The 26,734-nt window shown below is 38.6% G+C and overlaps 1 protein-coding gene across 2 annotated transcripts in view; it reads right to left on the bottom strand.

Moving 5' to 3' along the window:
• The window catches only part of MYO1E (myosin IE), a 236,524-nt gene that overhangs the window by 138,375 nt on the left and 71,415 nt on the right, over positions 1 to 26,734 (bottom strand). For both annotated transcript variants that reach the window (XM_020981944.2, XM_078151237.1), the window contains exons 2-3: positions 13,126 to 13,269; positions 1,077 to 1,166 (exon numbers count right to left, since the gene is read on the bottom strand). In XM_020981944.2, the coding sequence (XP_020837603.1) occupies positions 1,077 to 1,166; positions 13,126 to 13,269 (234 nt within the window). The remainder of the gene's footprint in view (positions 1 to 1,076; positions 1,167 to 13,125; positions 13,270 to 26,734) is intronic.

Raw genomic sequence — 26,734 nt, 5'->3', positions numbered from 1 at the left:
TCACAAAGGCTGAATTTTCAAAACCAGCCCACTTTAGGCTCAGCACCTACAGGGCCCTTCATGAACCAACAACAGGTTGGGTTCTGGCTCTGGGAAGGTTCAGGCCTTCCACTGCAACAGGAGAATTTGTGTGGGCCAAAATTGTTTTTGAGGGATCAGGATCAGTGAAAGCCCTAGAGCTTCAGCTCTAGAAAAAAAAAAGAAGGAAAGAAAAAGTGGAGAGGGGAAAGAAAGAAGCAAGCAGGTCTAAAGGAGAAAAGGAAAGCAAGTGAACCAAAGTGTAAAATACACTTTCTTTTCTCCTGAGGCTGTCATCATCCACGTTCCAATGTCTTATCTTATTTGTTTCACATTGTATCTTATTCTCCCTACCGTTTTAACTGCTTTTCTGTGGAACACAGTTTAAATGGGGTACACACTTGCATCTAGAAAAAAAAAATTCATCCTTTCTATGTGAAATAGAAACATTGAAACACAGCCCAATCCTACTCTGAAATGGCAAGAGGGCTTTTTGGTGATTTAATTTGGAATTGTTTAATAATAATAAATTATATGATTTAAGACTTTTTTTTTGGTGAGGAAAAGAGAGTAACTTCTGGAGGAAAAAAACATTTGAGTCAAAAATCAAATTCCACTGAGCTTCTTCAGTTTCAGGAGGCAAAGTAGAACAGAAAGAACTTGGCATTTGCAGTCAGAAAGCCAGATGTCTGATTCCACCTCTGCTACTTACCTGGGTGACTTTAGGCAAGTCATAAACTCCTAATCTGAAAAATGAGGAGATTGTGTCTAGGGATCCCTGACATTCTTTCTATCTTAAATCTATTAATACCACACAAACTAAAGCCAATTTGGACAATCCTATGTTTTTTGTTTCTACTACTATAGAAATATACATTTGAGATCAAACACTCTCATCTAATTGAACTGTCCAGGACAAGGTGATACATAGGAACAATAAGTTCATGTAAATATATACATATATTTATACAATACAATATAGATTGTTAATGTCAAGGAAAACAACCTCTGCAGCATAAAGCTCAGAACATTATGGTCGTTTACGGTACGTTACTTACAGCTCCTTGGTACATTTCGATTTCCTTTTCCCCAAAGTATGGCATCTGTTTGAAAGGGTTGACAGAAATTAATACAGATCCAATATATGTCTGTATTTATATTTAGTTAAGGTCCACAATTACAAAATCTTTAAAGTGAATGCTCTCCCACCCCCAAGAACATTATCGATCTGTTTTATTCATTCTTCCTGCTATTTACTGAACATTGCTTTTTTCTTGGAAAATCCAGGTGAAAAACCGGGGAGCTGAACTCAGTATCATAGAATCACAGATTTGGATTTAGAAGGGACCCTGGAGGCTATCAAGTCCAACCCTATGATTTTAAAGATGAGCAAACGGAAGTTAGAAGTTAAATGACTTATCCAAGTGACACAGATAAGAATCAGAAATCTTCCTGCCTTAAAGGCTAGTACTCTATCCACTATGCCACTAACGATTCTCTGGGAATAAGTAAAGGGGGGTCTTAGTCCTGGCTCTGCCAGCCACTGGTCTTAGATTTACAAGTAACTTAACCTCTATTTTACCTATCATCTGCCCTCTTTGACTCCATAAAATTAGAGTGAAATCAGATGATGGGAAAATGCTTTGCACACTGTAAAATGTTATACTATCTCAGACAAAAATAATTTGAGACAAAAGAAAGTCAATTATTTCATGATTAGTAGTACTTTAAGGCCATTAGGCAACATCCCTAAAGTCAATTCATGCCTAAGAAGGCAGTCCATATTTACTGGTAAGCTTCTGTCAAGTCTCCTAGGCAAGCCAAATATCTCATCTACCTCTCTGCCGCTTACTAGCTAAATACTTGATGACCTAATAATAATCAGGATATATATAGAGTCTTTGAGGTTTGCAAAATGCTTTACAGATATCTTCTCATTTTGCCCTCACAACAACCCTGGGAGATAGATGCTATTATTATCCCCTTTTAGGATGAGGAAACTGAGGCCGAGAAATTACATAACTTACTTATCCAAGGTCACACAGCTAGTTAATGTCTGGGGCCATTTTTTGAATTTGGATTCCCCTGATTCCAGGTCCAGTACTATACCAACTAGTGTTGTTGTTGTTGAGTTGTCTCAGTTGTGTCTGACTCTTTGTGACCCCAGAGATACTGGAGTGGTTTGCCATTTCCTTCTCCAGCTCATTTGACAGATGAGGAAACTGAGGCAAATAGGGTTAAGTGACTTGCCCAGGGTCAAAAAGCTAATAAGTGTCTGAGGCTAGGTTTGAACTTGGGAAGAAGTCTTCCTGACTCCAGGCCTGGCACCCTATTTACTGCACCACCTAGCTGCCCCATAAACATTGATTAAGTGCTAGTTAAGGGCTGAGAACATAAACACACAAACCTGTGTCAACCTTTAAGGAATTTCTATTTTGCTAAGGGAGACAAAGTATAATACATATGTAGATAAGTACAAAGCATATACAAAGGTAATACCTTAAATCACTATTGAGTAACTCAGATTGAAATGAGAGGGTCAAGCATCCAGAAACTGATCATTAGACATCCCAGCAATAGATAGATAGACAGACAGACAGATAGCTAGCTATAGACACCTATATCTGACTATATTCGAGGGCAAGATTATTGCTCTGAAATCTCAGGATGAAATTTGATTAGGTATAGCACCTATCCCTACACAGTTCAGGACTAGTGAATGTGTGCAGTGGGAGTACAGAACTTTGACCTAATAGGGCTGAGTTAAAACCCTACCTCCTCTATTTATTACCTATATAACCTTGGGCAAGTCTCTTTATCTCTTTAGGGTTCCACATGAATAAAGTGATAATCATCAATGTTCCTTCCAGATCAAAATCCATGATCCTATGAATACAGGTTACTTTGGTGTTAATTGCCAAGGGCCAGCTCAGTTAGTTACTAGAATGATTTAGGCAACAACAAAGATAACACCAGTAGCCAGAAGAGTGTAATTGGGTATACCAAGCCCACTGGCCTAAGCTTTAAGTCTTCCCCCCCCAGGATAAAAAGTCAGACAACAAACACTTATTAGCTTCCTATCTTGTGTCAGAAACTGTACTAAGCACAGGAGATGCAAATAAAAAACCAGACATAGTCCTTACTCTCAAGGAGCTTACAATCTAATGGAAGATAACACAAAAAGAGAAGGTTGAAAAGCAGGAGGGGCAGGGGTTGGGAATGCACCCTCCTACTGGGGGCATGGTGAAAAAGTCAGAGAAGGCAGAGAAAGTAGTGAAGACAGATTAGAAATGAGGAGGTGTTTTGAGCTGAGCTCCCTCCTTTCAAGGTTTTGGAGTTCCTAGCTCCATTCTCCTATCAGAGTGACAAAAGAGGATGGTGATGTGTGGAGTACTGTGGCTGATGGGATGAGGTTTTCCTGACAAGATTTTGTTCTAAATTATTTGGATAAGCTTCCGAATTCTTTTTTTTTTTGGCTAGTCAATGGTGTTAAGTGACTTGCCCAGGGTCACACAGCTAGTATGTGTTATGTGTCTGAGGCCAGATTTGAACTCAGGTACTCCTGAATCCAGGGCCAGTGCTCTATCCACTGTGCCACCTAGTTGCCCCCTTCTAAATTTTTTGTGTGTGGTTTTGTCTACAGACCTAAACTGGATGGATGGACACAGTCAAACGGCCAGTTAATAAGCACTTAATTAAACACCTACTATGTGCCAGGCATGTGTTAATAAGCCTTGGGAACACAAAGAAAGGCAAAAACACAGTTTCTTCTCTCAAGGGGTGCATAGTCTAATAACATGAAACAATTATGTATAAACAAGATATAGACAGGATGAAGAATAAATAAACAAGATAATGACAGGAGACAACCAACAGAGGGAAGACACTAGAATTAAGATGGACCAGGAAAGGCTTCCTGCAGAAGAGGGGATATGAACTGGAACCTGAGTATTCCAGCCTTAGGGGACATGGAGATGCAATGTCTTGTGTGAAGAACACCAAAGTGGTGGTGTACAGAGTACAGTGGGGAGAGGGAGGAGAGGAGTTAGGTGGGAAAGGACTGGAATGGTAGGAGGAGGCCAGGTTGTGGGGGCCTTGAATGCCAAAGAGGCTTTTACATTTGATCCTGGAGACGAGAGGAAACCATGAGTTTATAGAATTGGGGAATAGACATGGTCAATATTGTACGTTAGGAAGATTAATTTGAAAGCAGAGTGGAGAGAGACTTGGAGTAGGGAGATGAAAAAGTAGGTTATTGCAATAGTTCAGGTGTGAGGTGATAAGAGCCTGTACCAAGATGGTGGCAGTACCAGAGGAAAGGAGAAGATATACATGAGAGATGCTATGAAGGTAAAATAGGTAGGACTTGGCAACAGATTGAATACTGGGGGTGGAGTGAGAGAAAGCAAAGTGGAAACCTAAGATAACCATCAGTATAATCCAATCACTCCCAGTTCCCACTACATAATTCAGAAAGATCCACATAATTGCCTCAACCCACTGGTTAACCTTTACCTGTTAGGTGTGGCCTAAAAGTGTAATTTGTAAAATGTGTTTTTCTGTGATGCAAGGTGCATCATGCCAAATGATGATCTGGTTCAATATAATTTTAGGAGTGGAAAAAGAGTGTCTCATCCAATCCTCTCATTTTACAGATGGGCAAATTAAGAATGGCTAGAAGGAGTGAGGTGTGGAAGAAAGAGTATTGCATTCAGAACAAAAAAAATGTGGGCTCAGCACTGGCTCTGTTATATAATAGCTGGCTCACCTTTGGCACTTCATCCTTCTGATTCCACATTTGGAAAATGGGTTAATAACATTTGTATTACCCAGCTTCCAAAGTTGTGAAGAAAGAGTCCAGTAAACTGCCCAAAAAACTCTACATAGATGTAGACTATTAGCATTCTAGATAAGGAAATAGCTCTAGACAAGTGAAATGAATTGCCCAAGGAGGACATGAGGCACTTGGTGGCTCAGTGGGTAGAGCACTAGGTCTGGAGTCAGGAAAACCTGTGTTCAAATCCAGCCTCAGACACTTCTTAGTTGTGTGACCCTGGGCAAGTCACTTAACTTCTGTTTCCCTTCATCCACTGGAGAAGAAAATGACAAACCATTCTAGTATCTTTGCCAAGAAAATCCCAGATGGGGTCATGAAGAGTTTGAAGGACTGAACAACAAGGAGGACACAAAACTTGGTAGCAACAGAGCTTTAATGACTTAGGTTTTCTGATCCAGTCTTTCTCCTCCATCACATTGCCTCTCTTGAACTGAGAACATGAGTGAGGAAACAAATTACATTAATTTTTGTCAGCAAAAAATTGTTTTGTTGAGTTCTCTGGTGCTCATTGGGCTTACCTTATTCAACTGACTTTGGGAAGCCAGAGCCATACCCTCTTAGGGTTAAATCTTCCATCTCTTCTGTTTGTATTTGCATGTACCTACTTATACATGTTGTCTCCCTCATTAGATTGTGAACTAGTGGAGGGTTGGGGGGTTTCCTATCTTTTTTTCTATCTCCAGTGCTCAACACTTAGTATGCTTGTGTTAATTAATTATAAAAGTAATGTGATATAGACAAAAAGCCCTGGAGAGGCTTGTTTCAGTCGTGTCTGACTCCTTGTGACCCCATTTAGGGTTTTCTGTGCAAAGAAACTAGAGCGGCTTGCCATTTCCTTCTCCTGATGAGGAAATTAATGCAAACAGGGTTAAGTGACTTGCCCAGCATCACATAGCTAGTAAGTGTCTGAGTCCAGATTTGAACTCAGGAAGATGAGTCTTCCTGATTCCAAGCCCAATGCTTTATCCATTGTACCACCTAAGCTGTCCCTGGACAGGGTTAATGCATCTTATCATACCATTAGCTTTGAGACTTTGGGCCTTTTTTTCCGTATCTGTAAAATGAGGGTGATGCTTGAATTACTTACCTCATAGGATTGTCATAAGGAAAGCGTTTTGATAGGTGGTGCAGTGGAGATAGTGCTGGGCTCTGAAGTCAGAAAGACCTGAGTTCAAATCTGACCTCAGATACTTACTAGCTATGTGACCCTGGGCAATTCACTTAAACCTGTTTGCCTCAGTTTCCTCATCCACAAAATTAGCTGGAGAAGGAAGTGGCAAAACTACTTCAGTATCTTTGCCAAGAAAACCCCAAATGGGGTCACAGAGAGTCGGACACAACTGAAATGACTCAACATTACTATAGTCTGACTTCCTGCATTTTCACTGGCTGTCTCCCATGTTTGGAATGAGCTCTCTTCTCATCTCTGTTTCCTTGCTTCCTTGGTTTTCTCAAAGCCTCAGCTAAAGTCCTATTTTCTCCAAGAAGCCTGCCTGGACCCCTCAAGGATAATGCCTTCCCTCTGAGATTGATGCCAATTCACCCCACGTGTATCTTATATGTACATGGTTGCATGTTGTCTCCCCCATTAGATGGTAAGATTCTCAAGGGCAGAGGTTATTTTTGCCTTTTCTCTGTACCAGCACTTAGCACTGTGCATGGCACATAGTAAGTACCTAAATTTTTTTTGACTTGACCTATACACAAAGTCTATAAGCCTTCATTTGTAAATGTTTCAAAGTGCTAAATATAACTTGGAGTTGGTTAAATGCAAAAATAGCCTTGATGGAAAGACGTGCTGAATATTTAACACTGAGTGACTTTCACGAGTAACTGGTATTTGCAGCCAAGAAGCTAGACATTAAGTCATTCCAAGCATGTCCAGGGAAAGCCAGACAAGTTCAGTTTGCAGGAGGGACTGCAATATTTCTCTCACAGAATGCAGAATTTAAATTTCAAGAAGTGTGACAATTTTTCCAGGAAACAAATATGGAGGATAGAGCACACTTTTGTGAACATTAACAGCTGAAATGTTGGATTTTGTTAGTAAACAAGGTCAGCATTTTCCCAGTCAACTCTGCTCTGATGTGGCCCAAAGAAATGGCCATTCAGAGAGGAAGCATTAACAAATGATTGATTCAAATGCTGATCTTCAATAATAAAAATGAATGCCCTAGGAGAGGGGCTGCAGGGAGCAGTTTCACAATTTAATGTGAAATCTAATAGATTCTGGCTTTAACCATTAATGCTTAAAAAAAAAAGAAAGAAAAGAAAAAGGAAAAAAAAACCTAACCCAAACCACTTATCACTAATACAGTGCTGCTCCATGATTCCTATGATATCTCTGTTACCTTAACAGAGAAGGCAATAAAATAAGCCTTTATGTGAAGAAAACATACACTGCGAAACTACTGGTATTATTTTATAAACACCTATGGAAGTTATTAAGATAGTATGGAGTGCAGAGACCTGGACCCAATACCTATTAGCTATTCGACCCTGGTTAAGTCTTTTAACTTCTTCTGAGCCTCAGTTTCCTCATCTGTAAAATGAAACACTTGGTAAATCTTAAAGTCCTATAGAAACAGGAGTTATTTTTAGAAGGGTTGAAAAACATTTTATATTGAATGGATCCTAATTTCTATAGAATAAATGTTAACTGCAGATGTGTAAAGAGCAAGTGGTAACTGATGACAGTCTTGTGAGGTCCGTGAGCATCTGCATGCAACCAGGAGAGGATGAGGAAGACTCTAGAACAGTGGAAGGATGCCTTACAGAGAACTCATTGTGGGAGGATAAGAATGGGAGTCACACAGGTGGGTCAGCATGGATGACTTGTGTTCTGCAGCATTAAAGGGATCAGAGCTGGAAAGGAACTCAGTGGGCAATCTTCTCATTTTAGAAATAAGGATCATGTTGTTGTTCAGTCATTTGTCAGTCATGTCCAGCTCTTCATGACTCCTTTTGGGGTTTTCTTGGCAAAGATAGTGGAGTTGTTTGCCCTTACCTTCTCCAGTTCACTTTACAGATGAAGAAACTGAGGCAGATAGGATTAAATAACTTGTCCAAGGTCACACAGCTAGTAAGTGTCTGAAGCTGTATTTGAACTCAGGGAGATGAATCTTCCTCACTCAATGCCCACAGTTCTACCTAGTATGCCACCTAACGGCCCATAAAACCTCTCTAAAATCCATAGTGTAGAAAAAAAAAAGGTAGGGGGCTGATAGAAGGGAAGGCAGACTGAGGTAGGTGGTGGTCAAAAGCAAAACTCTAGTGAGGAGGGAAAGGGAAAAAGGAGAAAGAAAAGCATAAATGGGTGGTGGTGGAGAGAAGGGAAACAGGATGGAGAGAAAGACACAGATAGTAATCACAACTGTGATGTGAATGGGATGAAATCTCCCATAAAACAGAAGCATGTAGCAGAGTGGATTAAGAGCCATAATCCTATAATATGTTTAAAAACCTGGAAAGACTTATATGAACTAATGCTGAGTGATATGAGCAGAACCAGAAGGATATTGTAAACATTAATGGCCATGTTGCGCAATGACTGACTTTGATAGACTTAGCTCTTCTCAGCAATGCAAGGATCTTAGAAAACTTCAAAAGACTTATGATGGCAGATGTTATCTATGTCCAGAGAAAGAACTTTGGAGTCTGAATGCAAATGGAAGCATACTATTTGGTCTCCTTTTCTTGCGTTATTTTGTTTTGTTTCTTCTTTCTTGTGGTTCCTTCCATTAGTCCTAATTGTTCTTTACATCATGACTAATGTGAAAATACATTTAATAAGAATGTATAAGTAGAGCCTAAAAACAATAAAATAAAATGAAATCCATAGTGTCACTAATATACTCACTGTTAGAGTCATTCTGGGCTAGAGCATTCTGGGAAATAAGAAACTGTATGAAGAAAAAAAGGAGCTAAGTTGTTCATGCTCTTCTACTGAGAGAAATCCCACTACTTAGCATATATTTCAAGGAAGTCAAAGAAAGAATTTAAGGATTATGTACACCAAAATACTCATAACAGCACTTTTTGTAGTGGTAAAAAGCTAGAAAGAAAGTGGGTACCCATTGGCTGGAGAATGGCTAAACAAATTGTGCTACATAAATGTAATGGAATACTCTTGTGCTGCAAGAAACTATAACTGCAAAGAATTCAGAGAAACAAGAAGAGTCTGAACTGATGCAACAAGGTAAACTAGGAGACAGATATAATGAAGACAACAATGGACACTAAAGAAACAATAAAATAAAACTGAATGTTTTGTAATTAATGGCTGATCTTGACCCCACACAAGAGATAAGAACATAGTCCTTTCATTGGACAGGTGGGGAACTATGGGTGCAGAATGCTGCATGCACTGTCAGAGCCAGTAGATGTGTGGGTTGTTTTAACTGTTTCTTTTTCTTTGTTATAGGGGAAGGATTGCTTTGGGGTGGGGGTGGAGTGGGAAGAGAGGAGGAAGGAGGGATGAATCAATACAATTACCCACAAAAGTCAATAGTGCTGAAATAACTCATTTCCTTTTTCATTGAGAATTTAACACCAAGGTGGGCACACACTGGTGAACATATTCTTAGTCAGTAGAAACTTAGGCAGTTAAAATGAAGGTGCATTCTTTAGCCTACAGAAATGAATCACGGTTGCCATCCTGCTATGTAAACTCAAAGAATATCTCTTGATAAGCAATCCATCAGCAAATATTTATTGAGAGCCCACAAACTCTAAGGCACTGTGCCAGAATCTATGGGGGGTAGAGGAAGATATGAGATGCAAAGATAAATAAGACCAGCCCCTGACTTCAAGAAACTTATGATCTCCTTGGGAAAGATAATTGCTGTGGGAAAGGAGGTGCTACCCAGCTTCCTTCTCACTGTAAGAAGAACTACCACTGTGGCTACTGAAGGAGACTGTGGGGGTTCAGGAGAGCCACATATCCAGTCATCCAGTATTCCCTTTTGCTGAGCTATCCATAATTGTAGCTGACATGCTGCTTTTATAGGCTGTTCTGAGAATTTAACCGCTAGAGATATATGGGAAAATGCATTCCCTTTTCCAAACAGCTGACTTGCAAATGTCCTTTCAGGACACAACACAGAAATACAGGAAAAACTGTAGACCCCTCAGCAGAGAGGCCATTGTGTAAATGGTCAGTACTTATATGCCATGTAAATGGGCAGATTTCAGTTTTTTGAAAAAAGCAAATCAAGACCTAAGCTTGATAACATGCTAGGAAAGAGCACAATGTGAAATTGATGACATAATTAGATCAGTTTAAATACGTTTTTAAAGATCATAGAATCATAGATTAAGAGCCAGAGTCGCCTCCCTAATTTTTCAGATGAGGAAACTAGAAAAACAAAAGTGGCTTGCCCAAGATCACACAGGTAGGAAGAATTAAATTAAATTAATTCAGGTCCTCTGACCCAGGTCCATAGATAGCATCACAAGAGAGTAAAGTTCATAGAAAGTGCAGTGGGAAGAGAGGGGGAGGTAACAATTCACCATGGATGCCCAGTGAATCATCTTTCACACGGATGTTCTCAACTGATGTCCTGCATGATCTGGATGCCCAGGGCAGTCAGTTCATCCCTCATCCTAGGGCAAGTGTGGTCTTATGAAACCCACATGGCAGCCAGGTGGGCCAAGTGAGTGCAGTGAAGTGGGGAGGGGGTGGCCTCTCAGATTTGGCTCTGGGAAGGGATGACCCTAAGGGAAAGGAATTGTATCACCCCGCATGTTGGGACACATCTGGGACCCAGCCCCAGTCCCAGGATGCTAGCTCCAGATAGTCTTCCATCATAATGAAGGTAACCCAAGTTTGTATTAAAATTCCACATTGCTTTTTTAAAAAAAAACTTTTTAAAAATTGTCTTTGGCATGCCGAAAGTGAGACACAAAGAAAGACAAGAATTTTAGGTATTCTTTGGAATACATTTGCTGCTGAGGTTTCCTTAGACAAACATAAGAATGCAGAAAAATTGGTATTTTTTGGGGGGCGGGGGATGAGATAATTTTTAAACAAAAAATTCACGCAAATCTGACTTTTAAAAATATGCACATTTGTTCCTAGATGAAAAAAAAATGGGATTACCTCTGTTAATTCCCTGAAATTTTTTTTCAAACCTACAATGCCATTAATAATACATTATTATGTCTATACGGCAGAAAAGAGGCTTTCTGTCTTGGCTCCAATATATATTTTTTTCTCTTCTAGCAGCCCAGGCAGCACCAGGAGGGGGGAATCTGAGTGCTTCTTCATAGGAACACTAGGAAAACCCATGACATCCTTGACATGGTTCTAGATTAAAACCAGATGATATCAGTGCCGAAACAAAGCCTTTGTATGCTCTAGGCAAGGTCTCAAGACCGACTGCCTTCACTCCCACACCCCAGCTTTGAAAAGTGAATTCCTTGTATCCTTTAAAAAAATCAGTCAGAGGGACAGCTAGGTGGTACAGTGGACAGAGTACCGGCCCTGGATTCAGGAGAACCTGAGTTCAAATCTGGCCTCAGACACATAACACTTACTGGCTGTGTGACCCTGGGCAAATCACTTAATCCCACTGCCCAACAAAAATAATAATAATAATAATAAAAAAAATCAGAGTAGGAAGAACCCTGGATTTGGAGTCAAAAAATCTGTATTAAGATCCTGCCTCCTTTGCTCATTAACTGTGCAATCTTGGGCAAACCACTTAATTTCTGTGGTCCTCAGATTCCTCATATATAAAATGAAAGGATTGTTCTTCTGAGGTCCCTACCAGCCTACATCTATGACCTTGTGCTATATACCAAATATTAGTAGAAGTACTGTGGTAGCCCAAAATGAGAAGTAACAAATGAAGAATTAAAAGAAAAATAAAAAGATTTCTATGACCTGATGCAGGACAAAACAAGCAGAATCAGGAGAATATAAAAAATGACTTTCATTTATGAGGTAAATGACCTTAACTCTGAGTAACTGAAAAACCAGTGAAGGCCTCTTATACCTCCTTCTTCATGGCAGAAAGGCAAGGGACCATTACGATAGAACACTGTATAACACATTGACCAATGTGATCATCACATTGGAAGTTTTTATTTAATTGCTATTCTTTGTCAGGAGAGGGTTAAGAAGAGAGAAGGGACTAAAATGATTTAAAGACAAAAGACATAATAAAATATATTTTTAAAAAATTTATTTCTTGGGCACTGTGGTGCATAAAAGATTTGAACCTTAACATTACATGTGTGACATGACATCACAAAATAAGTGCCATGGAGAATAGAATTTTCCAGCATTAAAGTTAAGTGAATTTTTAAAAAAGTAATTTTATAAGGTTCCTCATTGTGTAACTGGTCCCATCACTTCTGGCAAACAGAGGGAGAAGAAATAGAAGCAGGTTTAGATTTTATTATATTCTTGGGCTTAAAGATCACTGCAGCAGACTGTAGCCATGAAATTAAAAGACGTTTGCACCTTGGAAGGAGAGCTATGGCAAATCGGTACAGCATATTAAAAAGCAGAGACATCACCTTGCTGAGAAAGGTCTTGTATAGTCAAAGCTGTACTTTTCCCAGTAGGAACGTATAGCTATGAGAGTTGGACTATAAAGAAAGTTGAGCAACCCAGAATCAACACTTTTGAATGCTAAAGAAGACTTAAGAGAGTCCCTTGGACAGCAAGGAGACCAAATCAGTCAATACTTAATTCTGACAATTAATTAATAATTAACTAATTCAGAAATTAATTCAGACTATTATTTGGAAGGTCAAATACTGAAGCTGAGGCTTAAATACTTTGGCCACATAATGAAAGACAGGACTTTTTTGAAAAGACCCCAATATTGGTGAAGATTGAAGGCAAAAGGAAAAGAGGACAGCAAAGGATGAGATGGATAGATCGTGTCATGGAAGCAACAAAAGAGCTTGGAGAGACTTTGGGAGACAGTGCAGGAGAAAAGGGCCTGGTGTGCTGTAGTCTATGGGGTCAAGAACAGTCAAGCATGACTGAACTACTGAGCAACCTTTGGTATTGCACTCTAGGCAGATTCCTCTTGTCTACTTTTAATGGTGATCTGGTCAGTACAATAGTCTCAAAAGTTATATAAGTTAAAACATAAATTTATAAAACTTAAATAAGGTAGAATGCCAAGAAATCTGTGTTTATTCTGTTAAGTATCAAGAAAATTGGGTAGAATTCAATAACATTTTCCTTCTTCCAGTAGTTTAAACCTTACAATTACATTTCTAAACATTCTGCTCAAACCTTCAAAGGATACAAAAATATAGTCATCCATGTATCTTTTCTTCAGATTCTCCACAATGGAGTCCTCAGTGATTTTGGACAGGAGTACCATGTCATCCACACCACTATGCTTGACATTGTGACTCTGCCAGTGGTATCGATAGTGTCCTTTGCTTCCCTGAAAAAACAAACAAACAAAAAACCAAACACGATTGATTATCAAGAAAGTACATTTTTTTCTTCTGGAATTAAAAATGTGATCACTTTCTGATTCTTAAAATTTCCCATAAAAATTTATTTACAACTTTTTATGAATGAATGAACGAATAAAAAGCATTTATTAAGCACTTGCTGTGTGCCAAGCGCTGTGCTAAATAGAATCTTGTAGTTCTGTATATATCTATATCTATACCTATATATCTATAACAAGTGTGTTGTGTATATACATAAACATATAAAATAGCCAATAAAATGGGCACTCTCTAAGATTCATTTTTGACAGTAAATATTCTCCAGTGATGCTATAGCTGAAAATCATAATACACCATGATCTCATAAAAACAGAATAGAGAAACACATATAGCCAGTACATGTATATTACCTTAAATGTATTACCAATGAGAACTAGCATGAGAGGAATTTCATCAAAAAGTAATCAACAAAAAATGTATGATTGGAAAAAGGGGTAGGCTGGTCAAGCGTTGAGAGTGAACAAACAGAATTTTTAAAGAATCAATGAAATGGCTCCAATGCGTTAGGTGAAACTTTAATGGAAGATTTAAAGAAGGTCATGGATGAGTATTATACAGGTGAGGAGGGGTTACAAAATCCATACTGATAGGCTTACAAGCTTATGGAGAGCACATTCTAAAAAGGTATGGTATGACTACAACTATGTCTACGCAGCCCCATTTACCCAGGTAACTTGAACAAATGTAACTGGAGGCGAGGGGGCTATGATTTTGCCTAAGCAATATGTTGAATCCCTTCCTTCACTTGAGGCAAACACATTCAAAGGACAGATTATGTTATGTCAACATAAATTTACCACAGCTACTATATAACAAAACAGTATTGTACTTTTTTTATAAGGCAAATAATGGCCTATTTAGAATTTCATAATGATAGAAGGGATATGGCCTAGAGTTGATAATTTGGTTTGTCGGCATGGCATACCACTCCCTGGAGCTAATGTAGAATCTTAGCTTAACCATCATCATTCATGGTGACATAATTCAATGCCTTCCCTATATGCTTTGGAGTTCTCTTGGCACTGTGGACTTGAGAAAACAGACATTACCCTCATCCCTATGCTATACCTTTCTTGTAGTAAAAAATCAATAGATATTTATCAAGCACCCATGTGCCTGGCATAGTAGTATTTATTATAATTGCAGGTACTGTGTCCAGCACTGAGGATACAGATAAAAGATAGTCTCTATCCTCAAGGAACTTCTATTCTAATGGGGGAATACAACACAATAAGGGAGCTAGGGAGAGGGTGGTACAAAATGGCAGCTTGGTATAGAAATAGCTGAAAAGTAACATAGCTGGTTCTAAGAAGATAAGGCAAAAACTCAGAACCCAAGGTCCCAGGGGAAGAAGACAGGGTTCCAGTGGGAGAAGGGTAAGGAGAATAAAGAACGTGATTGGCGTGTAGGTGGCATAGGGCTTGGAAAGGAAACAGTCCCTATCCTCAAGGAGCTTACACACTATTAAAGGAGATAAAATATGCACAGAAGTATATATAAAATAAATGCAATTTTTTTGTTTGTAAGGCAATTATAGATAGAGATATCAAGAAAGGCATCTAAGAATCACTGCAACAACAACACTGGCTGCAACTAATCTCCAAACTGGCCGATTTGCTATCACACAGACTGTGACGTGCCACCTCTTGCCTCCTCGAGGTTGTACAGGCTTTTCCAGATACTTGGAATGCTCCCCCTTCTCACCCTCATCTCTGGGAATCCCTGGTTCCAGTTAAGGCTCAGCTCAAGTGTCATCTCCTACACAAGGCGTTTTCCAATACTCCTAGTTATTAGGACTCTCCTTCCAAATTACCTTTTGTTTAATTTGTATAAATTTGTGTTTACTTATCTTGTCCAACTTGTCTCCTCCACCTCCTTTTGTCCCATTATTAGTTCTGTGAAGGTAGGAGGTCTCATTTATTTATTTATTTATTTATTTATTTTCATGGCCCCCACAGGTGCCTGGCATATAATGGACACTAAATAATTGCTTATATTATTGAACACACACAAGGAGGCTCATTCAATGTGAAAATATAGCTAGGTCCCAATTAATGCAAACAATGTACATGGCATTCCATTGGACTGGAATAAAGTGCCATATTTTATGTCGTTATAACTTCAAGTAGTATGAATTCAAATACATGCAACCATTTTAGGGGATTCATTATTCCCTCTACTTGGGACCTAGCTGTAACATCTATTACAGGTATATTTACTATATATGCAATTAATACATTATCATCATATATCATCAATATATGAAATGTCCTCAGGGATCATATGTATGTTTCTAAGTGCTTCCTTAGTGTTGTTTTGCTTGCTCAATACGCCTCCCTTGCTGCGGTTGCTCCCCAGCCCCTCTGTAACCACTGCAGTTTCTTCTAGCCTAGATATATCACCTCCAGGAAGGAAAAAGGAGCAGCATGCTTAGAAGGATGGGGCACAGGGAAGAACTGGGAGGACACTTTGGGGGTTTTGTTTTGAAATCCTGTCAAGCTCCTCTTTTAAAGTGTTAAACTCTAGCCTAGAAACCAACCCTTTTAGTCCTAAGGAGTTTTCTAAATGAAGGCAGATTATAAAAGAAGGGGAATGAAATGATTATATTCAAATTAAGGATGAGTAACACCATATTCCAGCCTTGGAAGGCAAATGGATATGGTAAGATGGAAGGTAGAGGGGTTTACTTCTCCACTTTCCAATGTCTTTCCAGGGAGACCTGCCTTTCTGTTATGCTTTGTTCTAAGTATTCACAGAATTGCAATTGGAAAGATAGATGGGACATATAGGACATACAGGACAACCCTTTCATTTTACAGATGAAGAAACCGAGGCTGAGGAGATTAAGTGACTTGCCCAAGATCATAGTGTTAATGACAGGATTTGAACCCGGGTCTTCTCACTTGAGAGATGGTGCTCTTGCACCTGTACCATGCTGCCTGTCCTTTACTTCTGCCTTTATTTCTTCAACTTTTATTTTGAAAAATACATTTGACGGATATATTGTGATCCCACAGCAGATACTTCCCAACAAATGTCCAAATGAATTACCTTTACAAAGTTATTCCCTGAGAAAAACTTGATTATGGATTATTAACCAAAAGAGATATATATGTCCTCTAATTTTTAAAGTATGGTACCAACATTGACCCTTATCATTAGTTTTATTGTCTTTATTTAAATTGTTTCAGTCATGTATGTAGTGCTTTTGGTTTTACTTTTCATCACTTCATACAAATCTTCATGTTTCTCTGAATTCTTATTTGGTACTCTTTATGACAAAGTGATATTCCATTACATTCAAATACCATTATTGGTCAGATGTTCTTCAATTGTTGGATACCTACTTTATTTCTAGCTTTTCCTTATCACAACTAATACTAAGAACATTATACAAAGATCTTTCATGCTGTCAATAACCCCCCCTTAGAATACAGTCCCACTAGTGAGATTTCTGGGTGATAAATAATGAATAATTTAGTAACTTATCTTGCATATTTCTTAATTAATTATGGCCCAGAATTGAACTAATTCACAGCTCCACCAATGATTTAGTGTGTCCATCTACCACAATCCACCCAACAATGAGTTTTCCTATATTTTAGCAACTGTTATATTCCCCATAGCTTTTGGATACTGGAATTTCCTGAGCTAATTAACTCAAACAATTTTATCTATTTAACTCATCTTTTCTTTTACTTTACCTGTACAAGTTTTATTTGTATGAAAACTTTTTAGTCTGATATATGACCTCTTCATGGGATCATAGACCTAGGGCAGCAAGAGACCTCAGAGGAATCTACAACCACCTCATTTCACAAATGAGGAAGCTGATACTAAGAGAAGTTAAGTAATAGCCCAAGATCATATAGGTAGCAAGTGTCAGACATGGGATTTGCACTCAGGTCTTGTGATTCAAAGTTCAGCCCCTTTTCCATTGTACCACTCTGACTCCCCACAAATGACAGAGCTTGAATGGCCTATCAGTATTTTCTTGTATTAATAGTTGATTTTTTTTTTATAGATTCTGTATTTGCAAATTCACCAATTCTCTAAAATTTACTTGTAAGCTCAAAATCAATCCTGAAGGCGCTCTCATGGTCATTTGTAGATATGAGCAGAGTGGTGAAAAATCTTGAGTTTCTCAATATTCACATTTCCAGCTGAAGTTGAACAAGGCAAGCTCTGCCTTCTTGTTTCAGTTTTCATACTGCAAACAAGCATGTTTTTTACAGCATTCTTCACATTTTTGTGCATTTTGTTTATTTCACTGTATAAAGTGGCCCCCAAAAGTAGTGCTGAAATGCTGTCAAGTTTCCCTAAGCGCAAGAAAGCTATGATGTGACTTAACAGAGAAAATATGTGTGTTAGATAAGCTTTGATCGTGCATGAGTTATAGGGATGTTGGCCATGAGGTTAATATTAATGAATCAACAATATGGTATATCTAGAAAAAGGAAAAGGAAATTCATGATCTATATATGTGAGGCCACTCCAGAAGATGCTAAAGTAAATGTTGCAACCAGAGGCTCCAAGGAACCTAATCCTAAATTTCCCTTAAGAGCAATGGTTCAATATTCTTTAATTCAGGGTTCACAGTGACTTTATAGAACTTAACCATCCTAAATGAAAATCATTTACTGTATGTAGAAAGCCGATTACTTTTGCATATTTATGTTATATTCTAAGCCGTTATATCATCAGCAAATAGATAATTTTGCCTATGTTTCTCCTCTCAATTTCTTTTTCTTTTGTTATTGCTCTAACTAGCACCCCAGCACTTTGCTAAAGAAAAGACAATTATCATCCTTATTTTTACCTTTGGCCTTACTGAGAACACTTCCAGTTGTTTTTCTTCTTTAAAACATTGCTAGCTCTTAGTTTTAGAGAGATGCTTTGATCACATGAAGGAAAGATTCTTTTATTCCTATGGTTTTTAGTGTTTCCAATACAAATGAGTATTGTGTTTTGTCAAAGGCTTTTTATTTCTCTGTTGATGATGATCACGTGATTTTTATCATTGTTACTGATATAATTCAAATGTTGAACCATCCCTATATTCTTGATAGGGATCTAGTCTAGTTATAGTGACTTTTTAAAAATACACTGAAATAGCTGCTTTGCTAATATTTTTGTATTAATATTAATTAATTAATAAGTTGGTCTATAGTTTTCTTTGTTTTCTCTCTTCTCGGTTTGTGATCTTTCAGCTTTCTTTCAATGCCCTTTTTGCAGTAAAACAGAGAGAAAAATAATCTGATTTAAGGTGATACGGATATAAATAATGAACTCATTCTGCCCCTTCTCTTATTAACTCTTTTCCTTAAATATTACTTTTATCACATTACCAATCTGTTAGAAATATTTAATACTTTCTTATTTCCTTCCACATTGTCTAAATTCCTCTACTTAGCTTTTAAGGCCCTCTGCAATCTACTCCACTCACTCTCCCTGATCTCCCCAAAACTATTTTTCATGATCTTTCCACCATGTGCCCTCTTGGCTTCCTTAACTGTCCCTGCCTGGGTTATGTGTTATGCATTACCACCATGAGCCAATATGATTACACAAAAGAGTGTGAATTCAAATCTAACAGGTACTATCTGATCGTAGTCACTTAACCTCTCTGGGCCTCGGTTTCCTCATCTGTAATATGAGGAGGGGAGGATGTACTAGTCCTTTCCCATTTTAAATCTTTGATACTTCAAGGGATTTTAAATCTAGAGCCAGAAGGAACCTCAGAGTTCATCTAATTCATCTTTCCTCTGAATTCTGTGGTACATATGATATATACTGCGTAAGTGTAGCGTAGGGGCAAACACACAGCCCAGCCCAAGCCAACATGATGTAATGAAAGGACCTTCCTGTTACAGTTGGAAGTAGAAATTGCTCATTAGTGCTGTATATACAATGTATGGTCAATATCGAAGGTTGTAAGGAGCTAGGACTAGATACTTCCCTAGGGGAAAAATGACTCATCACTCGTGAGGTAAGTAGACAGGGAACTGAGCGACTCTGGAAAGCATCCTGATGTAAGAACTCGGTAGATGAGGCTGCTTTCCATTTATTCATTCATTAAACATTCATTCTCGTGGGAGGAGAGAGAAGGCAGAGTACCAGCTCTGAAATGGAAAGAATAGTAGTGTGACCTTGGGCAATGGGCAAATTACTTCATTTTGCTGGGTTTCAGTTTCTACAACTTAAATGGAAAACTATGGCCTGCAGACCAGATCTGGCCTATTTTTGTATGGCCTTCATGCTGAGTGGTTTTTACATTAAAAAAAAAATTAAACAAATTTTATAATTTTACAAAAATGCAAAAAACCATTTTTTTAGCCTATGGGCCATACAAAAAACAGGTGGTGGGCCATATTGGGCTCACTGGCCTCTGTTTACTGATCACTAGGTGACACTGTATGATCTTTAAAGTCCTTCTTAGCTGTGATTCAGAATTGGATTGAGGAGCAAGAAGGGACTATTGCAGGTCTTCCTCCAGAGATGTAGCACAATTAGTCCAGGCGTGATGAATGGATAAACAAAATAAAGAAAAGGTATTGACTGTTTACTATGGGGCCAAGTCCTGTGCTAAGCATGCAGATACAAATACAAAAGTAAAGGCAGTTCCCAAAGTAAAGACACTTACAATTAGTACCTTTGCTCTGAGACTACCCCCAATTTATCCTATTTATTGTTTCATACAGCATGTATGTTGTCTCCCATTAGATTGCGAATTCCTTGAGAGCAGGGGCTGTGTTTTTGCCTTCTTTCTATCCCTAGCATTTAGCACAGTGCCTGCTACATTGTTTTTATTCAGTTGTTTTCAGCCATGTCTGACTCTTCATAACCTCTTTTTAGTTTTTCTTGGGAAAGATACTGGAGTGTTTTGCCATTTCACAGATGAGGAACTGAGGTAAATAGGGTTAAGTGACTTGTGCAGGGTCACACAGCTAGTAAGTGTCTGAGGCCACATTTGAACTCAGGTCTTCCTGTCTCCAGGCCCAGCATTCTATCCACTGCACCACCTAGCTGGTACATAGTAGTTGCTTAATAAATGATGGTTGACTGACTGACTGACAATTTAATCGAGGAAAGCAACAGATATATGGGAGCAGAGGCTAAGGAAGGATATTTAAAAGACATTGGTTAAATAGGGAACAGTTTGTTACTTCTAGACATTTATCTAGATTCAGGGTATCTTGTGATTTTATTTCTCTACTCTGTAACTCATCATTCTAAGTATCATTTCTAAGTTTAAAAGTTTTTCCTTGAGGCAGTATCTCATAGGCAGTCACTAATGATATGAAGAATCAAATTAAGAAAAATGATTATTCAAAATTAAAAACAAAATTTGAATTGATTATTCATTCACTTAGAGCAAAGATTCTTAACTTGGGGTTGGGGCATTTGTTTTAAAAATATTTTGATAACTCAATTTCAATAGAATTGATTTCCTTTATAATCCTGTGTATCTTATTTTATACCCTCAAAAAATTATTCTGGAGTCTATAGCCTTGATCCCACAAGGTCCATGACACACACAAAAAGCTGAGTAGCCCCGGATTGACAGGAAGGATTTAGAACAGAATTTCTTTGATTAATACACTTAATGCACAGCTACACATGTGAAAAATTGATTGCGGTGCAATTTGGAAAGAACACACCTATTACATAAAATGAAGTACAGCCTGTACTCCATGTGAGTCAGTTCTTCCCCATACATTGAGAACAAGCTTTCACCAAGACATGTAAAGGCAATTGTGGATGCCCTTAAAATAGAGCCAAAACCTCTGCTGATTCCCTGGCTGACTTTTATTGGTGCAATGTCACTAAATGGTGTGTGTTTACCAGGGTGTGACGTAAGGAGAGGAAAGGTGAATCATTCTACAAAGCTATGATTATTCCCCCATTGAAAGGATATACTCTGTGCTGGAACTGTGGCAGCAGAAGGGGCGCAGTTACAGAAACCAATACTTGAACATTCAGACTTCTGTGAATGGCCTACTACTCTACCCTTCATCCAGACATGTACACACAATTATGTGCACTGGCAAAGCTAGTGAATTCTGGTCATATATAAAATAATCTTAAGCCACTAAATCCTGGATGTATATACAGTAAAGAGTTTTAAAACTTGGTATATTTCTGTCTAGAATGGGCTCCCTCTCCTCTTCTCCACTTCCTGGCTTCCTTCAAACCACTAATCTGGGGTTAACATTCTGCTATCTAAGTCCACACTCACAACTTTAATTAACAATGGTGCCCCAGTGGGCAAAGAAACAACACATACTTTTTTTTTAACTCCCAATCCATCTGAACTCCCACTATCTACAATGATCAAACTTACAGGTATTTTTTTCTTACATCCACAAAAAGTTGAAAGCCTATCAAGACCACATGTGGCCCTCTAGGTCCTCAAGTGTGATTCTTTGAATCCAAACTTCATAGAACACATCTCTTTAATAAAAGGATTTGGTCTGTAAAACTTGGACTTGGTCAGAAGGCTGTACCTAAGAACCTAGAAGGCCACATGTGGCCTCGAGGCCGCATTCCCCATCCCTGGTAGCTGCATCATTATAGATGTCACCATTTCATAAAATTCCAATTGTTTCCGTTTTAGTCACAGGGGATACACCAATCCTGCAGGGCTGCTACTTCCTTGGTGGCCAGAAAGCAGCCCCAAGTTCCCTTTCTCTACTCCCCTATTCTATTTTCATCTTATAAAGCAGGATAGTTCTTGCTTCAGTTTGACAAGGGATGAGGTATTCAGTTTCAAATCAGGTTTATTTTTTTTTCTATTTATCATTTTTTGGGTTCAGTTTGAAGTTGGAGTATATGTACCCAGTTTATTGCTGTTCAGTCATTTCAGTCTTGTCCAATTCTTTGTAACTCTATGTGGGGTTTTCTTGGCAAAGATACTGGAGTGGTTTGCCATTTCTTTCTCCAGCTTGTTTTACAGATGAGGAAACCGAAATCGAGGTGAATGAAGCTAAGTGACTTGCTCAGAGTCACACAGCTAGTAAGTGGATTTGAACTCAAGTCTTCCTGACTCTAGGCCCAGGGCTCTATCCACTGCCCTCCACCCAGTGGTTTTGCTACAAATGGTAGACCATAATTAATCAATGAGCTAGACAAGGCCTAGGTATCTAAATAACTCAACCCACTTTGAACGTTTTGTCTTTATTCCTACACTAACTCCTTTTCCATTCAAGTCACAGGTAAGCAGATGGCAGCTACAACCCCAATTTTGTCAGACGCAGCCTTTGAACACAGCTTTGCCTCTCAGTCTATGTTCAAGTCTTGGAATATAACTTTCATGCCCAGGGTTTGAAACAAATGCACCATCATCACCTGACCTTTATTTACAAACATAATACAGTATTATTAACAGAGCACTTGTATGTAGTGCTTTTATATATACAGGACTTCATCAGATGCTCACAACTACCCTATAAAGTAGGTGCTATTATTCCTAATTTACAGATAAACTAAGGGTTAGAGGTAAAGTGATATGCCCCAAAGTCACGCAGCTAGTAAGATCTGAGGCACAATTTGAACCTGAGTCTTCCTAATTCCAAGTCTGAAGGTCTCTCTAATATACCAAGCTACCTCCTTTGTAGTATCTTCAAATTGCTTTCAAGTCGAGTTGTGGGGAGTTTAAACACTTTCCACAACTTGGTCTTAAATTAAATTACCCACGGGGTGAAATATTGCCAACAGCTTTTATTTTGTAGGAGTCTCCTATTTAAGGTCAAGGCCATTTTATTTAGAGAACTTTTAGCTTTAGAGAACTTGGGAATCTCAAAGTTCCTAAAAGGCTTCCATTCAGAAGACATTAACATTTTCTCCAGCTTCCCCCAACTAATCCCTTGGATGTGGAAGATGGCTTTATCCTGGGGCTGGGTGAGGTAGTACTTGGGAATGAAAGCTACTCTATCTGGCTGTTCTGACCTGAAGCCTGGGCTGAGGGTAGGTGGGAATGGAAGAAAGGAGAGAGGAGAACACATCCTCAGCATTCCCACTCCAGAAAGGAACAATGAACAAGATGGAAGAAGGAAGTGGTGGTTTGACTGGTCTGTCCAATAATGAAAACAAGAAGGAAGGCTGTAAGTACCAGTTCCCCATCCCAGAGTGGTCTACCAAAGGAACAGGCGGTCCTTCTAATGACATCACACTTTTCCAGATAGACCATCAAAACTTCCTATCACACCCAATCTTGAGAAAGGAAGACCTTTCTAAGCCAAAAGGGGTAAAAACTATTGTAGGTATCTTTACAGAAAGAATCCTGTGCCCATTAATAGGTGTAAAATAGATTTGTTTAATGAAATTCAGTTGTATATTTCAAACCAAATGCAGTCATTTTGAATGTACTTTCCCTCTCTTGTCTCAAAATAAACTATAGAGAATAGGCAGAAAAATACACTGTATTGGGAACTGAGTTTTATAACTGGCCCTGACATTAACTAGTTGTGTGACTTGGGTAAGTCATCTCAGTTCTATGATCCCTGTTTTCCCCAACTGCCCTTTGAGGTAGGTGGTATAAATATTATCATATTCCTTTTACAGATGAGAAAGTTGAGATTCAATGAAGTCTGTGATTTGCTTGTAATCACATAAAGCACTCTAAGTCAAGTTGGAGCCCAGAATTGAATTTGGGTCATAGAGGTCAACCTCCCCCCCCCATTATGGGTAGGGTTGGTAAAGTCCCCTCCCTCCTCCAATTACCTTGAATTTGTTTTTGTGTCCATGTTGTAGTTCCCTAGAATGGAAACTCCCTAAAAGTAAAGGCTGCTGAACTTCTGTCTTGTATTTCCAGCACCTAGAACGTCTGGCATATAGAAGTTGCACAATAAATGTTTGTTGAGTTGAAGGCCAAATAAAAAGAAAAGATGCACTAATGATTTCCATCATTCCTTTTGGTGAATGAAATAGCAATAGGGGACATTTTCTTATGGTTCATTACTTAGAGACCTTTTGCCAAGAGAACTGAGATTCTATATGGAGCATGAGATTACACTCCAGAATGTGGGAAGATTCACAAAATGAGCACTGTAGAGCAAACTCAGCTCTAGAACACATAGATAGAGGAGCCAGGAAATAACTTCAGATTTATAAACCACAAGAAAGTCTAGACTGGAGAAGTGATTAACAAATATAGCAGAGTTAGAGGATTCTCTGAAACTGAGATTTATGCAGCATTTTCATACATTATCCAATTAGATCCTCATAACAACACTGTAACATTGGTACTGCAGACATTAGTAGACCCATTTTACAGATGATGAAAATGAGCCTCAAAGAGGTTAAACAACTTGCCCATGACCACACAGTTGGCATCAGAGGCATCCTTTGAACTCAGGTATTTCCTCACTGTTAACAAATGGGAGGTCCAAAATACGAGTTATTCAGATTTTATAGAAAACATCGGAACTTCAAAAAGATTAGATCTTCTAAAGACCCAGTCTTGGACACAGGGTACAGTTGCTTCAAAGGAACTGGAAAGGTGAGAAGGAAGCATAGATGTCCTTGAAATTGTTAAATTTCAATTTGAAACTGTCAAATAAAGTCTTTTAAGTGGATTAACTCAAAGAAAAATATGTGGAAAAAACATAGGAGCAGGGAAGGACAGTCATGACTAATAGCAGGCAAGTTGAGGACACACAGGCCCAATCAATGCCATGGGGTCACACCACAAGGATTCTCCATCTACATTTGGCTCTTTATGATTCTTATTAGACTGCTGTGACTGGATACAGTATAGGATCACATTGATTCTATTCACTGTCCAAAATGAGCCTGTGGAGTTTGGGAACGACAAAGCTTCCTGTTTGCCAACTGTAATCCATTTCAGAACAGAGGGCTGGCTGCAAGATCTAAGCTGATGCGCCCCAGCGGGGTTGACCTACAGAAGTATTTGCAACTGGAGCACCAGCCAAAACTCAAGTGTCTCGCTTCCTGCCAACATGGCTGCCTGAACAGGAGGCAGACCGCCCAGTAAAATTCAGTCTGTGCCTGGTCAAGTCTCTTGGGACTGGACTGCTGTTTCAGATTCTGCCTCAGTCATTCCCAAGCAAACTGGGTAGCCAGTGAGAGATGAAATAGCTGGTAAAAATGCTGAAGTTCTTTACTGAGACATCCCACCACCATCAGCATCACAGGACGGCTTACTGGGGTACATTAAGTGGATGGGGAGATATTCAGAAATGAAAACCAAATAACATCAATTCAAAACGAAGTTCATTAGATTGTTAAGTCCTTGATGGAAGGTGGGTACTCTGGAATTTTTCATCCTTGCCCTAACAACCAGCATACAACTGAATGCTTTGTCCATAGTACTGAATTGGATCTGTGTGCAAATTATATTTTTGTTCGCACTACAGAACTTAAATGTTAGCACCTTGAGGACAGGGATTATTTCACTTCTTTGTAGCCCCGTACTTCACATGCTAGGCATACAGGAGATGCTTAATAAATAAATGTTGATTGGCTATAATGAGGCCTGTCCATATATAGTGGGCATTCAATAAATGTTTGTTGATTAGTTCACAGAGAACCAGGAGGGCCCTAAATAACTATGATACTCTCCCTCTGAAAATCTGCTGCCCTAAATCCTGCCTCCTGCAATAGGATCCCTCAGAATCCGTCTTCAAGGTTGTTAATAGCACATTCCTTGAAAAAGATTTTAAAAATTAGAGTTGGAAAAGATTTTAACAATCAGAGTTATCATCTCAGCTCCGAACATATGATATTGATCAAAAAATTACCTGCAGCACAATGAGGTTGCAGAAATAGTAGGCAAAATGACCTCGTAGTAATTCCCATCAAGACAAGAAGCAGAGATACTCATCAATGTTCTTTTTTTAAAAATTTATTTATTTTGATTTATCAACAATCACTTCTACAAGCTTTGGAGTTTTAAATTTTTCTCTCCTTTCCTTCCTCCCTCCTCAAGATGGTGCACAATCTGAAATAGGCTATATATATATATATACACATTCCCATTAAACATATTTTCACATTAGTGATGTTGTAAGTAAGAATTAGAACCAATAGAAGGAAGCGCCAGAAAGAGGAAATAAAATTAATTTTCAAAATAGTCATACACGCAACCCTAAATCATAAAGTACATGGTAGAAGCTCTGTTCTGGTACTAACTATACAGTCAGTCACAGCTGGTCTTTATTAAGCACCTACTATATGCTAGGCATTGTTCTAAGTGTTGGGAATATGAAGAAAGGCAAAAACCAGTCCCTATTCTTAAGGAAAATAACCATGTACAAACAATATATATACAGGATAAAGTGGAGAGGGAAGGCACTGCTTACCAGAAGTCAAACAGAATCTGGTAATTAGACTATGGATTGCCCCAAAGTAAGGCATTCAGAAACTAATTTA

The sequence above is a fragment of the Phascolarctos cinereus genome, unplaced genomic scaffold (genome assembly GCF_003287225.1).
Source record: "Phascolarctos cinereus isolate Bilbo 61053 unplaced genomic scaffold, phaCin_HiC Scaffold_3;HRSCAF=262, whole genome shotgun sequence".
In the NCBI taxonomy this organism is placed as follows: Eukaryota; Metazoa; Chordata; class Mammalia; order Diprotodontia; family Phascolarctidae; genus Phascolarctos; species Phascolarctos cinereus.
Note: the sequence above shows the minus strand (reverse complement) of the source record. Positions and strands in the feature narration are given on the sequence as shown.